The sequence below is a fragment of the Bombina bombina genome, chromosome 7, assembly GCF_027579735.1.
Source record: "Bombina bombina isolate aBomBom1 chromosome 7, aBomBom1.pri, whole genome shotgun sequence".
NCBI classification, from domain to species: domain Eukaryota; kingdom Metazoa; phylum Chordata; class Amphibia; order Anura; family Bombinatoridae; genus Bombina; species Bombina bombina.
The window spans coordinates 488,107,545-488,126,723 of record NC_069505.1 but is presented as its reverse complement, the minus strand read 5'-3'; the positions used below and the strand labels follow the sequence as shown (position 1 = coordinate 488,126,723).

The window sequence follows — 19,179 nt, the reverse complement described above, 5'->3', positions numbered from 1 at the left end:
GTAATATTCCTCCAAAAATAACATGGTGGTCCTATAATTGAGTTTAGATGGTTGGTGGTCCTATCATTGTGTTTAGATGGTTGGTGGTCCTATCATTGTGTTTAGATGGTTGGTTGTCGTATCATTGCGTTTAGATGGTTGGTGGTCCTATCATTTAGTTTAGATGTTTGATTTTTATCTAAATCTCCCAACTAGTAATAGGTTTGGCACCCCATTCTGGGCTTCAGGAGACAAGATTTTGGAATTTTTGCCTACTTGATGGTCACCTATCACTCTCTTTTCTCCTAGTTTAAGTGTTGTGGGGGAGAGAGTTATATGGACTGGGAGAAGAACCAATATCATGAATGCTCTGCACCAGGACCTCTTGCTTGTGGAGTCCCCTATACCTGCTGCAGTACCAACAAGGTGAGTCCCTCACTGCAGGCCAAACGTTGGCTTAGACCTCTTAAAGAATATATAAAAGGTTTAATTATGCTGTGTTCTCCACAGAAAATTTTGCCAGTCGGGTGGCATTGTAAAGAAGTTGGGTGGGGCAGTGTAGTATTTTTTTTTATATTATATATAATTTTCTGCTATCCAAAGCACACATTCATTGCATAATTTAACAAATGTATTGAATGATAATTTGTAAAATAAAAATTGTAAATTTTTAATACTTACTTATTTTAGCTTAACATTGGCTGAATGGTCAGCAAAATCAGCCGGGTGGTGCACCCGCTAATAAAGTCCAGAGAAGAACACTGTTAATTAAATTTAAATATTTTAATATAAATATTTAATGATTTATTTTGCTTGCCTTTCCTGTAATTGAACTATGAAAATTGAGGCATTTCCAATTCTGAGAAACGGAAATGCACACTTGCAGACTTCTCAAGCCTAACTCTGCTACATAACTGTTCCTAATTGGCCTCAAAAAGGAGTGACAAGATAAAAATTTGCAAAAGCAGTGACAAGATAAACATTTGCAAACTAGTACATGTTGTACATATGTAATACTGTTAATGGTTCAAGCAAGGAATAGCCAACTGGGCAAACTCAAGTCCTCTGAAGTGGAGAACAGCAGACTTACTTAAAGGGACAGTTTACCCAAAAACTTTCTCTCTTTTTAATGTGTTCCCAATTATCCATTTTACCTGCTGTATTAGTTTTTTTTTTTTTTTAATTTTTTTTTTTTTTTTAACAAATAGCTCCTTAGCCTTTATATAGACATTTGAAATAGCTGATTTAGCCTGTATCACTACTTGGCCTGAAAGTTTCTATACCTAGGTATAGGCTTTTGACAAACTATGTAAACACAGCCAGTAGAATAAACTACACTAACAGTGGGAGGTGGAAGAGCTTTAAAATGGTAATTTTCATTTGTTCTTTCTAAGTATTGTACAGAGCCAGAGTTAAAGGAACATGAAACCCAAAACTTTTCTTTCATGATTCAGATAGAGAATACAATTTGAAACAACTTTCTAATTTACTTCTAATATCTAATCTGTTTCATTATTTTAGTATCATTTGTTGAAGGAGCAGCAATGCACTAATGGTTTCTAACTGAACACATGGGTGAGCCAATCACATTCAATATAGATATGCAGCCTCCAATCAACAGCTAGAACCTAGTTTCTCTGCTGCTCATGAACTTGCCTAGATAAACCTTTCAGCAAAGGATAACAAGAGAAGGAAGCAAATTTAATAATATAAGTAAATTGGAAAGTTGTTAAAAATTGTATTCTCTATCTGAATCATGAAAGAAATTTTTTGGGTTTCATGTACCTTTTAAAAAAGGGAACCATTTGAATGATAAGATAACAATATCTGAACTATCCGCAAGCCAAGCCTATTTTGATGGGCTGTGGTTTCAAAGAGCAAATCCAGCTATTTATTTTGCAAAAAGAAGCATAAATGTTAAATTTCTCATACATTTTATATGCTGCAGCTGATATAACAAGTCATGCGGAACACATGTGAACTGTCCCTTTAAATCTGGCCCTTTGGCACTAGACATTTTTAGGAAATATATTTATATTATGCTGCCCTTAAGGCTTCAAATATTGATCTGTGGCCTATTAGGTAGTTAGCCCTCGCTGACATAAGCTACACCATAGTCCTAACCCTATTAAGATGTTGCCACCTTCTAAACAAGATGATTAAGCTTAAGATTATGAAATCTGGATGTCATGTTTCATAACATAGTAAATGAGGTTGAAAAAAGACTAAAGTCCATTGAGTTGGCAGAGATGATGTTACAGTTGAAGGGACACTAAACCCCAATTTATTTTTATTTTTTTTCGTGATTCAGATAGAGAATTCAATTTTAAACAACTTTCCAATTTACTTCTATTATCTAATATGCTTTATTTTTGTAGATATCCTTTGTTAAAGAAATAGCAATGCACATGGGTGAGCCAATCACACGAGGCATCTATGTGCAGGCACCAATCAGTAGCTACTGAGCCTATCTAGATATGCTATTCAGCAAAGAATATCAAGAGAATGAAGCAAATTAGATAATAGAAGTAAATTAGAAAGTTGTTTAAAATTGCATGCTCTTTCTAAATCATGAAAGATAAAAATGTGGGTTTAATGTCCCTTTAAGGCATGTGCCCACTACATGTTGGTTTTGTGGTAGTGGAAATGTGGCTGGAGACCACATTTAGTTCCCTGTGAGAGGCTGTAGTTTGGTTTAGTAATGCTCTCTAGGGTTTGTTGTAAAGTGAGGTTTGTGGGTGAAATCGGTGGTGTGAGAGAGTGAGGGTAATTATTTATTTTGTGTGTTTCAGACGATCATCATGAACACCCTCTGCGGATATAAAGCTATGGAACTGGATGTAAGTGTGTATAGTGGTGATCACTACAACTATATATCTATGTCTATATCTATATCTATCTCTTAAAGAGACAGTGTACACTTATTTTCATGTAACTGCATGTAATAGACACTACTATAAAGAAGAATATGCACAGATACTGATTAAAAAAAAAATCCATTATAAAACCTTTTTAAAAAAACATACTTAGAAGCTCCCAGTTTCGCACTGTTGATGAGGTTACGTTGGGACACCCTCTCAAAGGGACTTGGAAAACAAGAACAACAGACACTCCTCCTCCCTGAATATGAAAAGACCCTTTAGACAAACAAGAGCAGCAGGAGTCTGTATATATCAGTATACATCTGATACTTTGGGGCATGTTTAGGAGTCTGAAAATCAGCACAATGTTATTAAAAAAATAAGCAAAACTATACATTGTTACAAAAACACTCCCAGATTGCTAAAGAAATGCATCATCTACAAAACATTTATGCAAAGAAAAATCTAGTGTACAACGTCCCTTTAATCTGTAGTTTATAAGGATATTAAAGGTTTTAGTTTTTTGTTTTTTTCTATAATTTGATTTTAAGTGAAACGTTATTGCAGGTTTTAAAAAAGAAACAATTGGATTTTTCCATGACCCCCCCCCCCACGTTTGTTTCCATGCTTGTGTGACATTTTGCTATGGATCTGTAAAGCTCTGAAAGTTGTCTTTCTTTTAAAGTGAGCTCTCTACACCTCTGACCAGTCGTTAGTTTCAGAGTAAACTGCTTTAAAGGAGCAGTAAAGTCAAAATAAAACTTAAATGTTTCAGACAGAGCAGGCAGTTTTAAACAACTTTCCTATTCACTTCTATTATCTAATTTTCTTCCTTTACTTTGTATTCATTGTTGAAAATCATATCTAGGTAGGCTCTGGAGCAGCAGTGCACTAATCGGAGCTAGCTGCTGTTCTGCTAGCTCCCAGTAGTGCACTGCTGCTTCAACAAAGGACACCAATAGACTTAAGCAGATTTAATAACAGAAGTAATTTGGAATGTTTTTTTTAATTGTATACTCTGAATCACAAAAGGGAAAAAAAATGGATTTCATGTCCCTTTTTGTAACCTTTTTAATGTTGAAATATGACTCTTTTATATGAGTGACACTTAAGTTGCATACAGTAAAGGCAAAAATAAACTTTTAGGATTCAGATAGAGCATGCAATTTTAAACAACTTTCTAACTTACTTTTATCATCAAATTTGTTTTGTTCTCTTGGTATTCTTTGTTGAAAGCTAAACCTAGGTAGGCTCATATGCTAATTTCTAAACCCTTGAAGGCCGCCTCTTACCTCAGTGCATTTAGACAGTTTGTCACAGCTAGACAGCGCTAGTTCGTGTGTGGAGTTACCTAGGAGTCAGCACTGATTGGCAAAATTGCAAGTCGGTCAAAAGAACTGAGATAAGGGGGCAGTCTGCAGAGGCTTAGATACAAGGTAATCACAGAAGTAAAACCTATATTAATATAACTGGTTATGCAAAACTGGGGAATGGGTAATAAAGGGATTATCTATATCTTTTAACAAGACTGTCCCTTTAACTTAGCCTCTACCTATCTCTGTCATTTCTCTTTAGAGCTATTCTGCTTTCACCTTCTAAAGCATTTCTATAACTTGGTCTCTCTTGTCTCTTTAGCGTTTAGCTGCCCAGAAGTTTATCTATGTGAGGGGCTGCACAGATGCAGTGATTATCTGGTTTCTGGACAATTACACCATCATGGCTGGCTTAATGCTGGGGATCCTACTGCCACAGGTTAGTGCACCTGCCCCTTCCTCACACTACCTATTTACTTACTCACTCTTACAGTTTTTTCTGTATTTCCAGCATTCATAATCTTTTATTGGACACAAACTTTATCTCCTTTCCCCTTCACTTTAACGGAAAAGTAAAGTCAAAAACCTAAATTATGCTTACCTGATAATTGTCTTTTCTTCTGACTGGAAGAGTCCACAGCTGCATTCATTACTTTTGGGAATTCAGAACCCGGCCACCAGGAGGAGGCAAAAACACCCCAGCCAAAGGCCCCAAATACCTCCCCCACTAACCTCATCCCCCAGTCATTCTGCCAAGGGAACAAGGAACAATAGGAGAAATATCAGGGTGAAAAAGGTGCCAGAATAACAAAAAAGTTACTGCCGCCTCATAGATAAAGCGTGGGCGGGATCTGTAGACTCTTCCCGTCAGAAGAAAAGAAAATGATCAGGTAAGCATAATTTAATGTTTTTCTTCTTAAACGGGAAGAGTCCACAGCTACATTCATTACTTTTGGGAAAACAATACCCAAGCTAGAGGACACTGAATGCAAACAAAGGGTGGGTACAAAAAGGTGGCTCCTTTTGAAAGGCACCTCAGCCTGAAGTTACCCGACATCCTACAAAAACTCTAATCGACAAGGGAAAAACCGGAAGCCCAGGTAACTGCTCATCAGTTACATAACCTGCAAAGCCGTGCTAGAGACCATTAAGACCCAGAGTCTGCTGAGCACAAAGGCCTCCGAGGAGCCAGCCCAGTGGCTCTCAACTCCCACGAAAGTACCCTTAAAAGTAAAAAACCTCCCTCTACCCCGAGGGGGGAAAATAGAGGACTCCATAAGAGATCCAAAGGACCATCCAACATAGGCTCAAATCAAACTTAGAGCAACCCAAGGTTGCCACAGGACCACTGCCCAGGGAGACGAACTCCCTAGAAGGACAAGGACCAGAATTAAGTCCATACTCAGGAAAAAACATCACTAGGATAATAAGAAGGCCACCCTCATATCCCTGACACAGCAACATACCACATATGGTTTTCCAGAAAACTCTGAGTTCCCTATTGCATCATAGCCAGGTCAAACCCGTCAGGTTAGACAAGCAACTGTCCTAGCAGTCAAAAAACAAAGAGATCTTCAAAGAAAACACAGCCACTTGTAAACAAGAACTCGCAATGACCAATCTCCAGGCAGCAAACTGACCCTAAGCCACTCTAAGTCATCGTAGGACTCATTTCACCAAGAAGGGCAGAAAAATCTTAAAAACAGCTCCTGACCACAAATATCCGGGCTCCAAGGAGCGTCCCATCCCAGCAGCAGACGCCACCAGTAGAGAGATGGGCACCAAGAGTCCCCTCCCCAAAGGGGAGGACAAACTCAATAACAGTAAATGGTCAATACTGCACAGAGCAGACTAATCCCCAACCTTCCCTCCAGTATAACAGTCCCAGCCCAAAGGCTAGTTAAAGACCTAAGACACGAGTCCCAGACCGTCTGAAGAAAAAAAGATACATCTTCAAGGATCAAAAACCCAGAGTAGAACTGAGCGCTACTAAAAACTGACGTACTCGGGTCCGAAAACCCCTACACTGCAGCCTTCCAGAAGAAAAAACACTCCCCCAGGGATAAAGAACTCTGACCCCCAGCATACTAATACCAGAATCCAGTTCCGTGATTCTAAGTACGCCAGGAAGGGAAAAAAATCTTACGAGGCGAGAAAAAAAGGACCCACGGGCTTTCACAGATACTGAGGTACCTCCAAGTCAAGGAGAACACGCAAAAACCCATCCTCCACCCTAAGTGAGAAGAAAAAGGGGAGGAAAGCAACAGTAACCACCCTTCCAATATAGGCGAGACCCTTCGGCCAATATCACCAGCCCAGTTGAAACGACAACTGGAGTCTACAAGGAAGCATAGACATCCCAGAAGACAAGTAGGACCCCATCAGACCTCAAACTTAAAGGGATACTGAACCCAATTTTTTTTTTCTTTCATGATTCAGATAGAACATGCAATTTTAAGCAACGTTCTAATTTACTTCTATTATCAATTTTTCTTTGTTCTCTTGCTATCTGTATTTGAAAAAGAAGGCACCTAAGCTAAGGAGTCAGCAAATTTCTGGTTCAGAACGATGGACAGCACTTGTTTATTGGTGCTGTCCAATCAGCAAGGACAACCCAGGTTGTTCACCAAAAATGGGCCGGCATCAAAACCTGCATTCTTGCTTTTCAAATAAACATACCAAGAGAATGAAGAAAATTGGATAATAGGAGTAAATTAGAATGTTGCTTAAAATTGCATGCTCTATCTGAATCACAAAAGAAAAAATTTGGGTTCAGTGTCCCTTTAAGCCTCAAGCAGACGGTAATCTCCCATGAGAGTCAGAAACCCCGCCCTCAAAGTACACGCAGGGGAACCAAACCCAAAGGTTACGAACCATCCATGCCCGTTCCAGGCAAGAGACATGGTCCTAAGCTAGAGTCTTCAAAAAATGGAACTGATAGAAAGATCTAACTTCCTGGGGAATCTATCAGCTGCCTCCCATGGTAGGAGCGCACCCAAGACAGAGCCGTCCACCATCTAAAGTCTGTAGACTTAGATTACCTAGCAACAGCCTTAAACTTAAGAGTCTGAAAAAAAGCTCCTGACCAGTTGAAGAAATGGGCAACAAGTATCCTTGGATCGCAAGGCTATCCTCTGAAGACAGGCCAAACGACCTGATCCACACGCTGGTGAAGAGGAGGGTCATTTCCCAGACCCCAGAAAGGCAACAGTCTGTGACTGACCACGACCTCCTACCCTCAAGCCCAAAAGGCTAGATCTGCATAAGGTCGAAGGATAGCACCCAAGAGTCTAAAGACCATGGTATGACAAGGGGCAGTCTCCAGAAATCCTTACTGGATCGGTCTCCCAAAATCCCTGCAACAGGAATAACAATGGGAGCCTCACAGCTCCTGCAGAAAAGGCAGGGAGACCCCTGCACTCCATGTACTGGAGCAAACAAAACGCTGAGAAAAGAAGGAAGAAGGACATGCTCCGCACTTCCAGAACAGATGATCCAACCCAAAATGGGAAGGAAAGAAAACTCCGCCACCGCAAAAGGAATGCGACTAGGCTACAAGAGTCGACATCCGGAAGATACCGCAAGATAAAATGTAAATTGTCCATCACCCGGAAAACCAGACCTCCGGAGGTCATTCACATCTCCAAACTCTACAGGAGTGGAAAACTACGGTTCCAAGTCCCCAGGGACCTTTAGGAACCCCGATGACGTTGTGAAAAAGTCGGTCACGTAACTCAAGCAAATTGTAGCACCTGGATTCTATCCAAGTACTAACCAGGCCCAACCCTGCTTAGCTTCCAAGATCAGATGAGATCGGGCACATTTAGGGTGGAGTGGCCATAAGCCCCTAAAAAGGCCAACCTATAGAACTCCCAACCTTCCTCTCAGAAGTGTTGGATCTACGCACTAGGCCTCATACCTCGTAGTAGGATCCGAGCCCGGAGTCCATATTGATAGGCCAAGTGACATTCAGAATCCGACAGGATAATCGGCACCACGAGGGTGACATGAACCCAAGGAACAGCAGATAGCGCCCAACCAGTACCTGTCTGGAATAAGGACACCCCAAAACTGTCTAAGGTCCAAGAAAAATCAACGCGAAGGTTCGATAATATTAATTAGAACATAACTTTGTTCCTAACCAAAAGTGCACAACTTCCCATGCGACCACAAAATTGCAAGTATCGGTTCCAGAGAAAGACGTTCCCAAAACGGAAATTATATCGGACATGAGTTTATTAAAAACAAATTAAATACATCCTCACCGGATCAAAATAAAATTTAAGGCAGCACCCGCGGGTGAACGCCCAAGGTGAATGGCTACGCCTACAGGACCAGCCGATCAGAGGTCCCATTCACCCAAGCTCAGAACTGGAACCGATACATGAAAGAAAGAAAGAAACTGAGATGTCAAGGAGATTATCTTCATCCCCAAACGTCTAACCCAGCTTGCCATCCGGCATCTAAGGCCTCGGATCCCTCGGCCCACTAGGACTGGGATCCTCTAGCACCACCAAAATATGCCTTAGTAGAACACGAAGATGTGCCAGCCTATAACGGAAGGCGAAATTATCCCTTGCCGGATCAATAAATGACCCCGGCCCTGAGGTTGGGGTCCCTGAAGGTCTCAGAGGTCAACGCTTCCCCAGAAGGCCGAACTGAATCAGGCGATCCCACGCCCAACGAGCCCTGGTTGACAGAACACGGCCAGTAACTTAAAAATATTTCACTTGGGAGATATAAGTGAGTCAGCGCCATAGATATGGCCATGCGGAACCATGCCGTAACCTCTGGAGGAAACAAGCCACCTTCCAGAGAAGGAGTAAAGGCCATAGGGACACCTGCTTGCGTTGCAAAGGAAGGTTCTGGGACACGTGCCTCACCGGACATAGAATCCTCTGGGGCGGATGGCTCAATGCACTCTAAGGTCCCTGAGTTGGGAGAAGAGAGTACTCTAGAATGGCAATCGGAACATAACTGATGGGCATGGATAACCCGGGCCATTTCATATTCATCACAAGACACATTCTCCGCATCGGAGACTTCCGTGTCTAAAAAATCAGAATCCTCCATAATCCTGGGATTACAAAAATGACAAACACTAACTGGCACCCTTTTTACACACCCAATGGCTGGGGCACTCACAACCTCCTGTGAACCAGACAACCAACGAGCAGACACTCTGTCGCCACACAGCATACGGAAGTGGAAAACAATGTAACCGCACCCGGTCACGAGGTGCACCGTGCCACTCGCAAAAAGAGCGCACAAATCTAAAGAGATTGCGCCAATTGATAAGGCTGTTTGTTCCGAAAAGCCATGAGCCAAAGTATTACTACACATTAGCAGATAGAACCACATAACAAACGTGATTAAAGTCCCCCCTGTTCAATAACCCCCCTCAGGAGATATTAACCCATGATTCCTATTTTAAGATAAAAGGAGTCCCACTGGGACCCTACCTTCTCTCGTTACCATTACATTCACATAATGAAATAAAATGAAACGATCTTAACGAAATCTGCGCCGTGGAACAGGAACACAGCCCTTCAAGTGTGACGGCCCTTCCAGTCTGACATGGACTTGAGTGATTAAAGGCAGGCAGCGAAACTCGTCAACGCTGATTGCCAAGGAGCTGTTAATGAGTCGGGATGGTTTTGCAGAAAGACTCTAACTTTCATCTATGCTCTCACTGAGAGGCTGACAGGATTACTTAAAACTCCAGTCCCAATTTCGAAGAGTACTACCCTCCATAAGAGACTATCTCAAACTTCTGACACTTCTCTGCCAACCTCCTGTGACGAAAGGCAAAGAATGACTGGGGGACGAGGGAAGTGGGGGAGGTATTTGGGGCCTTTGGCTGGGGTGTCTTTGCCTCCTCCTGGGGGCCGGGTTCTGAATTCCCAAAAGTAATTAATTCAGCTGTGGACTCTTCCAGTTTAAGAAGAAAATTAATCTTTCCTAATTCAGATGGAACATGCAATTTTAAACAACTTTCCAAGTTACTTTTATAATCAATTTTGTTTAGTTTTCCTTGTATTCTTTTGTTAAAGAGTTATCCTAAGTGAGCTCAGAACCGCGTACGTGTCCTAAGCCATCAGGCAAGTGTTTGCGAAAATGCTTAAAACAATGTTATACGTAGTTGCAAACTCTGCTGTTATCGAGTGTCTGTAGCTTTATATGGCAGCAGTGTTTGTAACTATGTATAACATTGCTATGAACATTGTGCACGCTTCTGAGCACACCTATGGTTACTTTTTTATCAAAGGATACCAAGAGGACTAAGCAAAATTGGTAAATTAAGTAAATGGGAAAGTTGTATAAAATGCCATGCTCTATCCAATCCATATAAGTTTGATTTTGACTTTACTGTCCCTTTTAAGTTCCACCAAATCTCCCTTTGTATTCCTGCACACATTTCATAATTCCTTTATCTCTCTATATTCTTTTCCAGTTTCTTGGAGTATTGCTTTCACTCCTCTACATCACCAGAGTTGAGGATATCATCAGCGAGTGGAACAGCACAGATGTCCTCTTGGAAGGCACTTCATCTAAGCCAGAGTTAGAGTTTTCTACTTTGGGCTGCTGTCGCTGTTACCCTGGTGAAGAATCCTCTGCTTAAAACTGAACAACACTACTCACCTCCTTTTACTGTACTAAAAATCACTGAAGAACTAACTCTGGAGTTTCTCTGGAACACTACAAACATTGCTTTATTAGCAGCCTTATCCAGACAGGTCATGGTTAGGCTTGTGAATGCCCGTATCATATGAACATTTCCTGGCATGTGTCAAAAAGAGGCATGCGACAATCCCCAGATTCACTTGTGCCTGAATTTTGTGTTATTGTAGATCTACTTGGGGCTAATATTTCCCCTTTTGGTGCTGAGGTGTTAAAGTGACAGTGGACACTACTACAGATATTTTTTTTTTTTTTTTTTTTAATTTTTACTGCACTCTAAACACATTATCTCAGTAGTTCAGGTGTGAAAATTGGAGGATGTGTGAATTTTATTACAGGGAGAAATGTTAGCTTTTGTGTGTGTTGCGGACAAAATACTTGGGTCCTTAATAGTTAACTCCAGATGATTGGTAGATCAATATTAATCATAAAATGATGTTAATTAACTATCCATTACAGACAAAAGATGCAAAGTCTTCCACTTTGATAAACACACATTTTTGCAATGATCCAAGAAGGACTCCTACTTGAATATGGCCTCTACTACCTTCTCTAGGCTTGTGATGAATCAAGAGGGGCTTGACTTGTAGGCAAGCATAAGTAATAAGATACCAAACCTGAATTATAACAAAATTGAACACTCATGTACTGAGTGCATGGGGGGGAAAAGAAGTGATAGGCAGAAAACCTGACTTTTCAATGGACCTATGCGCATTTTGCCTTGGTCATGCACTTTGTGTCTGTACACTATGGCTGTTGTTCGTTTCTCTAATGTGTGAACAAAGTTTACATAGAGCTCTAATTGTGAGTGCCAGTACCTCTTTAAGAGATATAATCACCTTACTGTATTAATTGCTATTTAATCAGGTTTAATGATTCATTAATATTTTTAGTAGCATCTCTCTGTTTGGATATTCCTCATTTTACCTTAAATGGTTTCTAACTCTATCCATTCTGTAGTTATCATGAGCCTTTACAACCTTAAAAAATTAAATTTTAATATCTCTGGGAATCTTCTATAACTTGACACCCCCATTTAAGTATTCTGTTTTTACCTATTTGGGGGGGGGGGGGTAAATAGTATTACTACTCTCATCCATAAAGGCAAATATGGATTTCCCAATAGAAAGCAACAACTGGAAGTTGAGGTTCTTTTAAAAGACAAAATGTTGCATACTTTTTGTGTGGGTGACATGGCAACTGTTATGCACTGTGTGAAATATGAACATTTTGGTGTCCATCTTATGTGAGGTGAAGGACAACCAAACTGGTTATTAATTTATTATTTTTAATGATTGTTGTGAAATACCTATATAAGCCAGTCTGCGGTGCTCTAAAACAGAGGTAGACTATGTTTATGAAATGTTGGAGCTACTCAAAAAACTAAGTTTTCAACGAAAATTCTTTTTAGGACCCAGGGCAGGAAATTCTATGAGGATATGTGCCCTAAAACAGTAAATCTAAGTTTAATGGGACAGTGGACATTCCTAAAAAAAGTTATACAGAAATAAAATCTTTAGTGAACATAATCTACAATACCACCTTAAAGGGACATGAAAGCCAAAAAAGTTTCTTACATGATTCAGACAGAGAATACAATTTTTTTTTTTCCAATTTACTTCTATGATCAAATTTGTTTCGTTCCCATGCTATTCTTTTTTGAAGAGATATATCTAGTTAGGTAGCCTTCACATGTCTGGGGCACTACATGACAGGAAATAGAGCTGCCGTCTAGTGCTCTTGTATAACCTTGTTGCAAAGCTGTTGCCATCTAGTACTGCAGACACGTGCACACTCCTGAACTTTCCTACCTGCTTTTCAACAAAGGATAACTAGAAAACAGAACATTTCACAATAGAAGTAAATTAGAAAGTTGTTAAAATTGTATGTTCTATCTGAATCATGAAAGAAAACAAATGTGGGCTTTATGTCCTTTTTAAGTAGTGTTTAAATCTGCAGTTTTAAACATAAACCAATGGTGCACTCAGCCTCTCCTTTTGCAGCTGCCATTTATTTATTTTTAACTAAAATGACTGGCGAGTGGTTCTGCCTAACAGAAGGCAATTGCTGCCTCCAAAAATGTTTTCCCTCCTATATAGTGGCAGCTCAGTCTCTCTGAGTATGCTGCTTTATCCTGATTGGTTGCCTTGTGATTGGGCAGCTGGGGGCAGCTTTTTGTGCTGATCATTCATGACAGGCAACTGGAATTTAAATCTTATGAGCAGAAATAATGACATTTTGCCCAGAGAGAAACTTGTGGGTTGGTTTCAATGTAGCAGCTATAGGGACAACGAAGATAAAATAAAACTCTCATGATTTAAAATGCACAAAAAAATTTTTTTAAAAAAAATCCACCTCCTTTCTCTATGTATCCTTTGTTGAAACGTAGTACGTCTTGCGCACTATATAACATAGTTGCAAAATCTGCTGCCATATAATGCTAAATACATATCTCAGTATACTCTCAGGAAAGGACCAAGGATCCCAAGAGAAGGTGGTTAATGTGTTTTTTTTTAATTCCACATTCTATCTGAATCATGAAAGTTCAATACTGTTTTCCCTCTCCCCTTTGCTTCCTATCTTTAAAGGGATATTAACCCCTTCCCGCCCTTAGGATGTTCTATGCCCATTCTAACCGAGCTGGGCTTTAACGCACTTAGGACGGTATAGAACGTCCTAGCCTTTTGGCTATACTAAAGCCAAAGGCACTTCCCGAATGGGATCATGGGCTGGAGGGCATGCCTAGCATCATAGGCACCCCCCCCCCCCCCGACACGATCCCATCATTGAAATCATGCAATTGCATGAACGATCGCGTGATTTCACTTTTTAACTTATTTGTTTACATCAGAACTTTGTTCCAATGTGGACATATAAGTCCGGCCGTTTAAGGGGTTAAATAATATTGAGGATATTCCCTGCCTCGCTCTAGTCATGGGTTGAAATCGAGCCCTCACTATATTTCAGGGCTGACCTGTTTGCACAGTGTAACAACGGTTCCATAATGTCAGCACGCATGATCAGAGGGAGGTGCATGAAATGTAAGTTAGCGTCCCTTTAAATACTTTGTGGAGACATTTCTTTTTTTTCCAACTTTTAAATATTGATTAGAGCATTTTTTTAACAAACCCTGAGCAGGAATAAAATGAGATGAAAGATAAAACTAGTTTTAGGGACGGCTGTGGCCTTAGTACTATAGAGCTTTATATTACCTACCTACCTACAAGAACAAAACACTAACTGTGCCGCATTCTACAAAAAATATTTTCTTAATTTAGCCTGAAACAAGATACTTATCTTTAGATAATACTATTTGAGCAATATAGAGAAGTAACATTATATGGGTAATTTATACTCCGCATACCAATTACAGGCAAATGTACAGTTTTGGACAAAGCTGCCCTGTAAGTCTCTAGCAAGAATACGCTTTGTTATTGACCCGCAACGCGTTTCGCTCACCCTAAATAAAGTAAACCTATTTTGTTTTGTAAACCCGAATGCTTTAATTGTATCAGGGATATTTTGTGTATATTTGGTGCTTTTTGTTGTATGTGTTTTTTATAATAAATTTAATGTCTAACTAATCTCTCTGCTCAAGAATGTTGTCTTAGAAAGAGGAGGAAGGTATGAAATATTAATGTATTCAGGACGAGAACGCAGAGAAATGAAACAATGAGTTTTTGTTGTGATGACAATGACACTACTCATTGCAATCGCTTTCACTGTATAAGGGGGACCACAAGTTATACTTTAAACGCAATGTCAGAGATTAGCTTATAAATGGGCATCTAAAAGACACATAAATAATTCAATTCAAACACACCACTGGCCTCTCTCTATTCACACACATACTGCAGAACAGACACACTGCTGGTCTATCTTATATACACATACTGCAGGACAGACACACTGCTGGTCTATCTCATACACACATACTGCAGGACAAACACACTCCTAGTCTATTTCATACACACATACTGCAGGACAGACACCCTCCTGGTCTATCTCATACACACATACTACAGAACAGACACACTCCTGGTCTATCTCATACACACATACTGCAGGACAGACACACTCCTGGTCTATCTCATACACACATACTGCAGAACAGACACACTCCTGGTCTATCTCATACACACATACTGCAGAACAGACACACTGCAGGTCTATCTCATACACATATACTGCAGGACAGACACACTGCAGGTCTATCTCATACACACATACTGCAGAACAGACACACTCCTGGTCTATCTCATACACACATACTGCAGGACAAACACACTCCTAGTCTATTTCATACACACATACTACAGAACAGACACACTCCTGGTCTATCTCATACACACATACTGCAGAACAGACACACTCCTGGTCTATCTCATACACACATACTGCAGAACAGACACACTGCAGGTCTATCTCATGCACACATACTGCAGAACAGACACACTCCTGGTCTCTCATACACACATACTGCAGGACAGACACACTCCTGGTCTATCTCATACACACATACTGCAGGACAGACACACTCCTGGTCTCTCATACACACATACTGCAGGACAGACACACTCCTGGTCTATCTCATACACACATACTGCAGGACAGACACACTGCTGGTCTCTCATACACACATACTGCAGGGCAGACACACTCCTGGTCTATATCATACACACATACTGCAGAACAGACACACTGCAGGTCTATCTCATACACACATACTGCAGGACAGACACACTGCAGGTCTATCTCATACACACATACTGCAGGACAGACACACTCCTGGTCTATCTCATACACACATACTGCAGAACAGACACACTCCTGGTCTATCTCATACACACATACTGCAGAACAGACACACTGCAGGTCTATCTCATACACACATACTGCAGAACAGAAACACTGCAGGTCTATCTCATACACACATACTTCAGAACAGAAACACTGCAGGTCTATCTCATACACACATACTGCAGAACAGACACACTCCTGGTCTATCTCATACACACATACTGCAGGACAGACACACTCCTGGTCTATCTCATACACACATACTGCAGAACAGACACACTCCTGGTCTATCTCATACACACATACTGCAGAACAGACACACTGCAGGTCTATCTCATACACACATACTGCAGAACAGACACACTCCTAGTCTATCTCATACACACATACTTCAGAACAGAAACACTGCAGGTCTATCTCATACACACATACTGCAGAACAGACACACTGCAGGTCTATCTCATACACACATACTGCAGGACAGACACACTCCTGGTCTATCTCATACACACATACTGCAGAACAGACACACTCCTGGTCTATCTCATACACACATACTGCAGAACAGACACACTCCTGGTCTATCTCATACACACATACTGCAGAACAGACACACTGCAGGTCTATCTCATACACACATACTGCAGGACAGACACACTGCAGGTCTATCTCATACACACATACTGCAGAACAGACACACTCCTGGTCTATCTCATACACACATACTGCAGAACAGACACACTGGAGGTCTATCTCATACACACATACTGCAGAATAGACACACTCCTGGTCTATCTCATACACACATACTGCAGAACAGACACACTGAAGGTCTATCTCATACACACATACTGCAGAACAGACACACATACTGCAGGACAGACACACTCCTAGTCTATCTCATACACACATACTGCAGGACAGACACACTCCTGGTCTCTCATACACACATACTGCAGGACAGACACACTCCTGGTCTATCTCATACACACATACTGCAGGACAGACACACTCCTGGTCTCTCATACACACATACTGCAGGACAGACACACTCCTGGTCTATATCATACACACATACTGCAGAACAGACACACTCTTGGTCTATCTCATACACACATACTGCAGGACAGACACACTCCTGGTCTATCTCATACACACATACTGCAGAACAGACACACTCCTAGTCTATCTCATACACACATACTGCAGGACAGACACACTCTTGGTCTATCTCATACACACATACTGCAGGACAGACACACTCTTGGTCTATCTCATACACACATACTGCAGGACAGACACACTCTTGGTCTATCTCATACACACATACTGCAGGACAGACACACTCCTGGTCTCTCATACACACATACTGCAGGACAGACACACTCCTGGTCTCTCATACACACATACTGCAGGACAGACACACTCCTGGTCTATCTCATACACACATACTGCAGGACAGACACACTCCTGGTCTATCTCATACACACATACTGCAGAACAGACACACTCCTAGTCTATCTCATACACACATACTGCAGGACAGACACACTCCTGGTCTCTCATACACACATACTGCAGGACAGACACACTCCTGGTCTATCTCATACACACATACTGCAGAACAGACACACTCTTGGTCTATCTCATACACACATACTGCAGGACAGACACACTCCTGGTCTATCTCATACACACATACTGCAGGACAGACACACTCTTGGTCTATCTCATACACACATACTGCAGGACAGACACACTCTTGGTCTATCTCATACACACATACTGCAGGACAGACACACTCTTGGTCTATCTCATACACACATACTGCAGGACAGACACACTCTTGGTCTATCTCATACACACATACTGCAGGACAGACACACTCTTGGTCTATCTCATACACACATACTGCAGGACAGACACACTCTTGGTCTATCTCATACACACATACTGCAGGACAGACACACTCTTGGTCTATCTCATACACACATACTGCAGGACAGACACACTCCTGGTCTATCTCATACACACATACTGCAGGACAAACACACTCCTGAGCACTCTATACACACATATACTGCAGGGCAGACACACTCCTGGGCACTCTATACACATATATACGGCAGGACAGACATACTCCTGGCCTCTCTCTATACACACATATACTGCAGGACACACTCACTCCTGGCTTCTCTATACACACATATACTGCAGGACAAACACACTCCAGGCCTCTCTCTATACACACATATACTGCAGGACAGACACACTCCTAGCTTCTCTATATACCCATATACTGCAGCACAGACACACTCCTGAGCACTCTCTATACACACATATACTGCAGGACAGACACACTCCTGGCTTCTCTATACACACATATACTGCAGGACAGACACACTCCTGAGCACTCTCTATACACACATATACTGCAGGACAGACACACTCTTGGCCTCTCTCTATACACACATATACTGCAGGACAGACACACTCCTATCTTCCCTATATACCCATATACTGCAGCACAGACACACTCCTGAGCACTCTCTATACACACATATACTGCAGGACAGACACACTCCTGGCTTCCCTATACACACATATACTGCAGGACAGACACACTCTTGAACACTCTATACACACACACATATACTGCAGGACAGACACACTCCTGGCTTCCCTTCCCTATACACACATATACTGCAGGACAGACACACTCTTGAGCACTCTATACACACACACACATATACTGCAGCACAGACACACTCCTGGGCTCTCTATACCCACATGCTGCAGGACAGACACACTCATGGGTGCGCTCTATATTTGTGTATCATAATAAAAAAGACTGCCATGGTGGGTGATGAAGAATAAACAGGGCTGGGCATGTAGGTGAAGAACAATAAACATAATTGGTAAAGTGAATGAGACACAATAACAGGACTGGCACTATGGGAGGAGAGACAATAAACAAGAAAGACAGTTAGTGTGTGACACCTTAGCCAGGACTGGTGCAGAGGGACCGCAATCAGGACAGATACTTTAGTTAAAGCACAATAAACAGAACTGGCACAATGTGTGAGGAACAAGAAATAGGTACACTAAATGAGACACAATAAACAGGACAGCAAGTTGTGCGGCATAATAACCAATACAGGTAGAGTTGGTGTCAAACTGGAGTGGCACTGTGTGATGGCCATGAAATAGTACTGGAAATAGTCTGGGTTAGTAAAACAGGACTGGTACGGTGTGTCACAAACAGTACTGGTCATATGGACAAGGCAGAGCAAACAGCACTGGCATAGTGGGTGAGTGACAGTGGCACAATTGTATGAAGGAGAATAAATATGGCTGACAATAAACTACACGAACACTGGCAGAGAATGACACACATAACTCCGCCTCTTTATCGCTGCTTAGTAATTCCCTTACCTTGGTCGCCATGGTTACAAGGTACAATTTTCCGCTACCCGACCAAAGCAGTGGAATCAGAGTGCGCACGCGTAAGATTTGAGGGCACTGGGTATGGGCGGAAGTGCCGT

General features: G+C 41.4%; 1 protein-coding gene across 2 annotated transcripts in view; it reads left to right on the top strand.

The window, feature by feature from the left end:
* TSPAN15 (tetraspanin 15) overlaps positions 1-14,418 on the top strand; it is a 70,928-nt gene extending 56,510 nt beyond the window's left edge. For both annotated transcript variants that reach the window (XM_053721616.1, XM_053721617.1), the window contains 4 exons: positions 289-405; positions 2,772-2,819; positions 4,476-4,592; positions 10,608-14,418. In XM_053721616.1, coding sequence (XP_053577591.1) covers positions 289-405; positions 2,772-2,819; positions 4,476-4,592; positions 10,608-10,775 — 450 coding nt within the window. In that variant the 3' untranslated portion in view covers positions 10,776-14,418. The remainder of the gene's footprint in view (positions 1-288; positions 406-2,771; positions 2,820-4,475; positions 4,593-10,607) is intronic.
* The last annotated feature ends 4,761 nt before the right edge of the window (positions 14,419-19,179 follow it).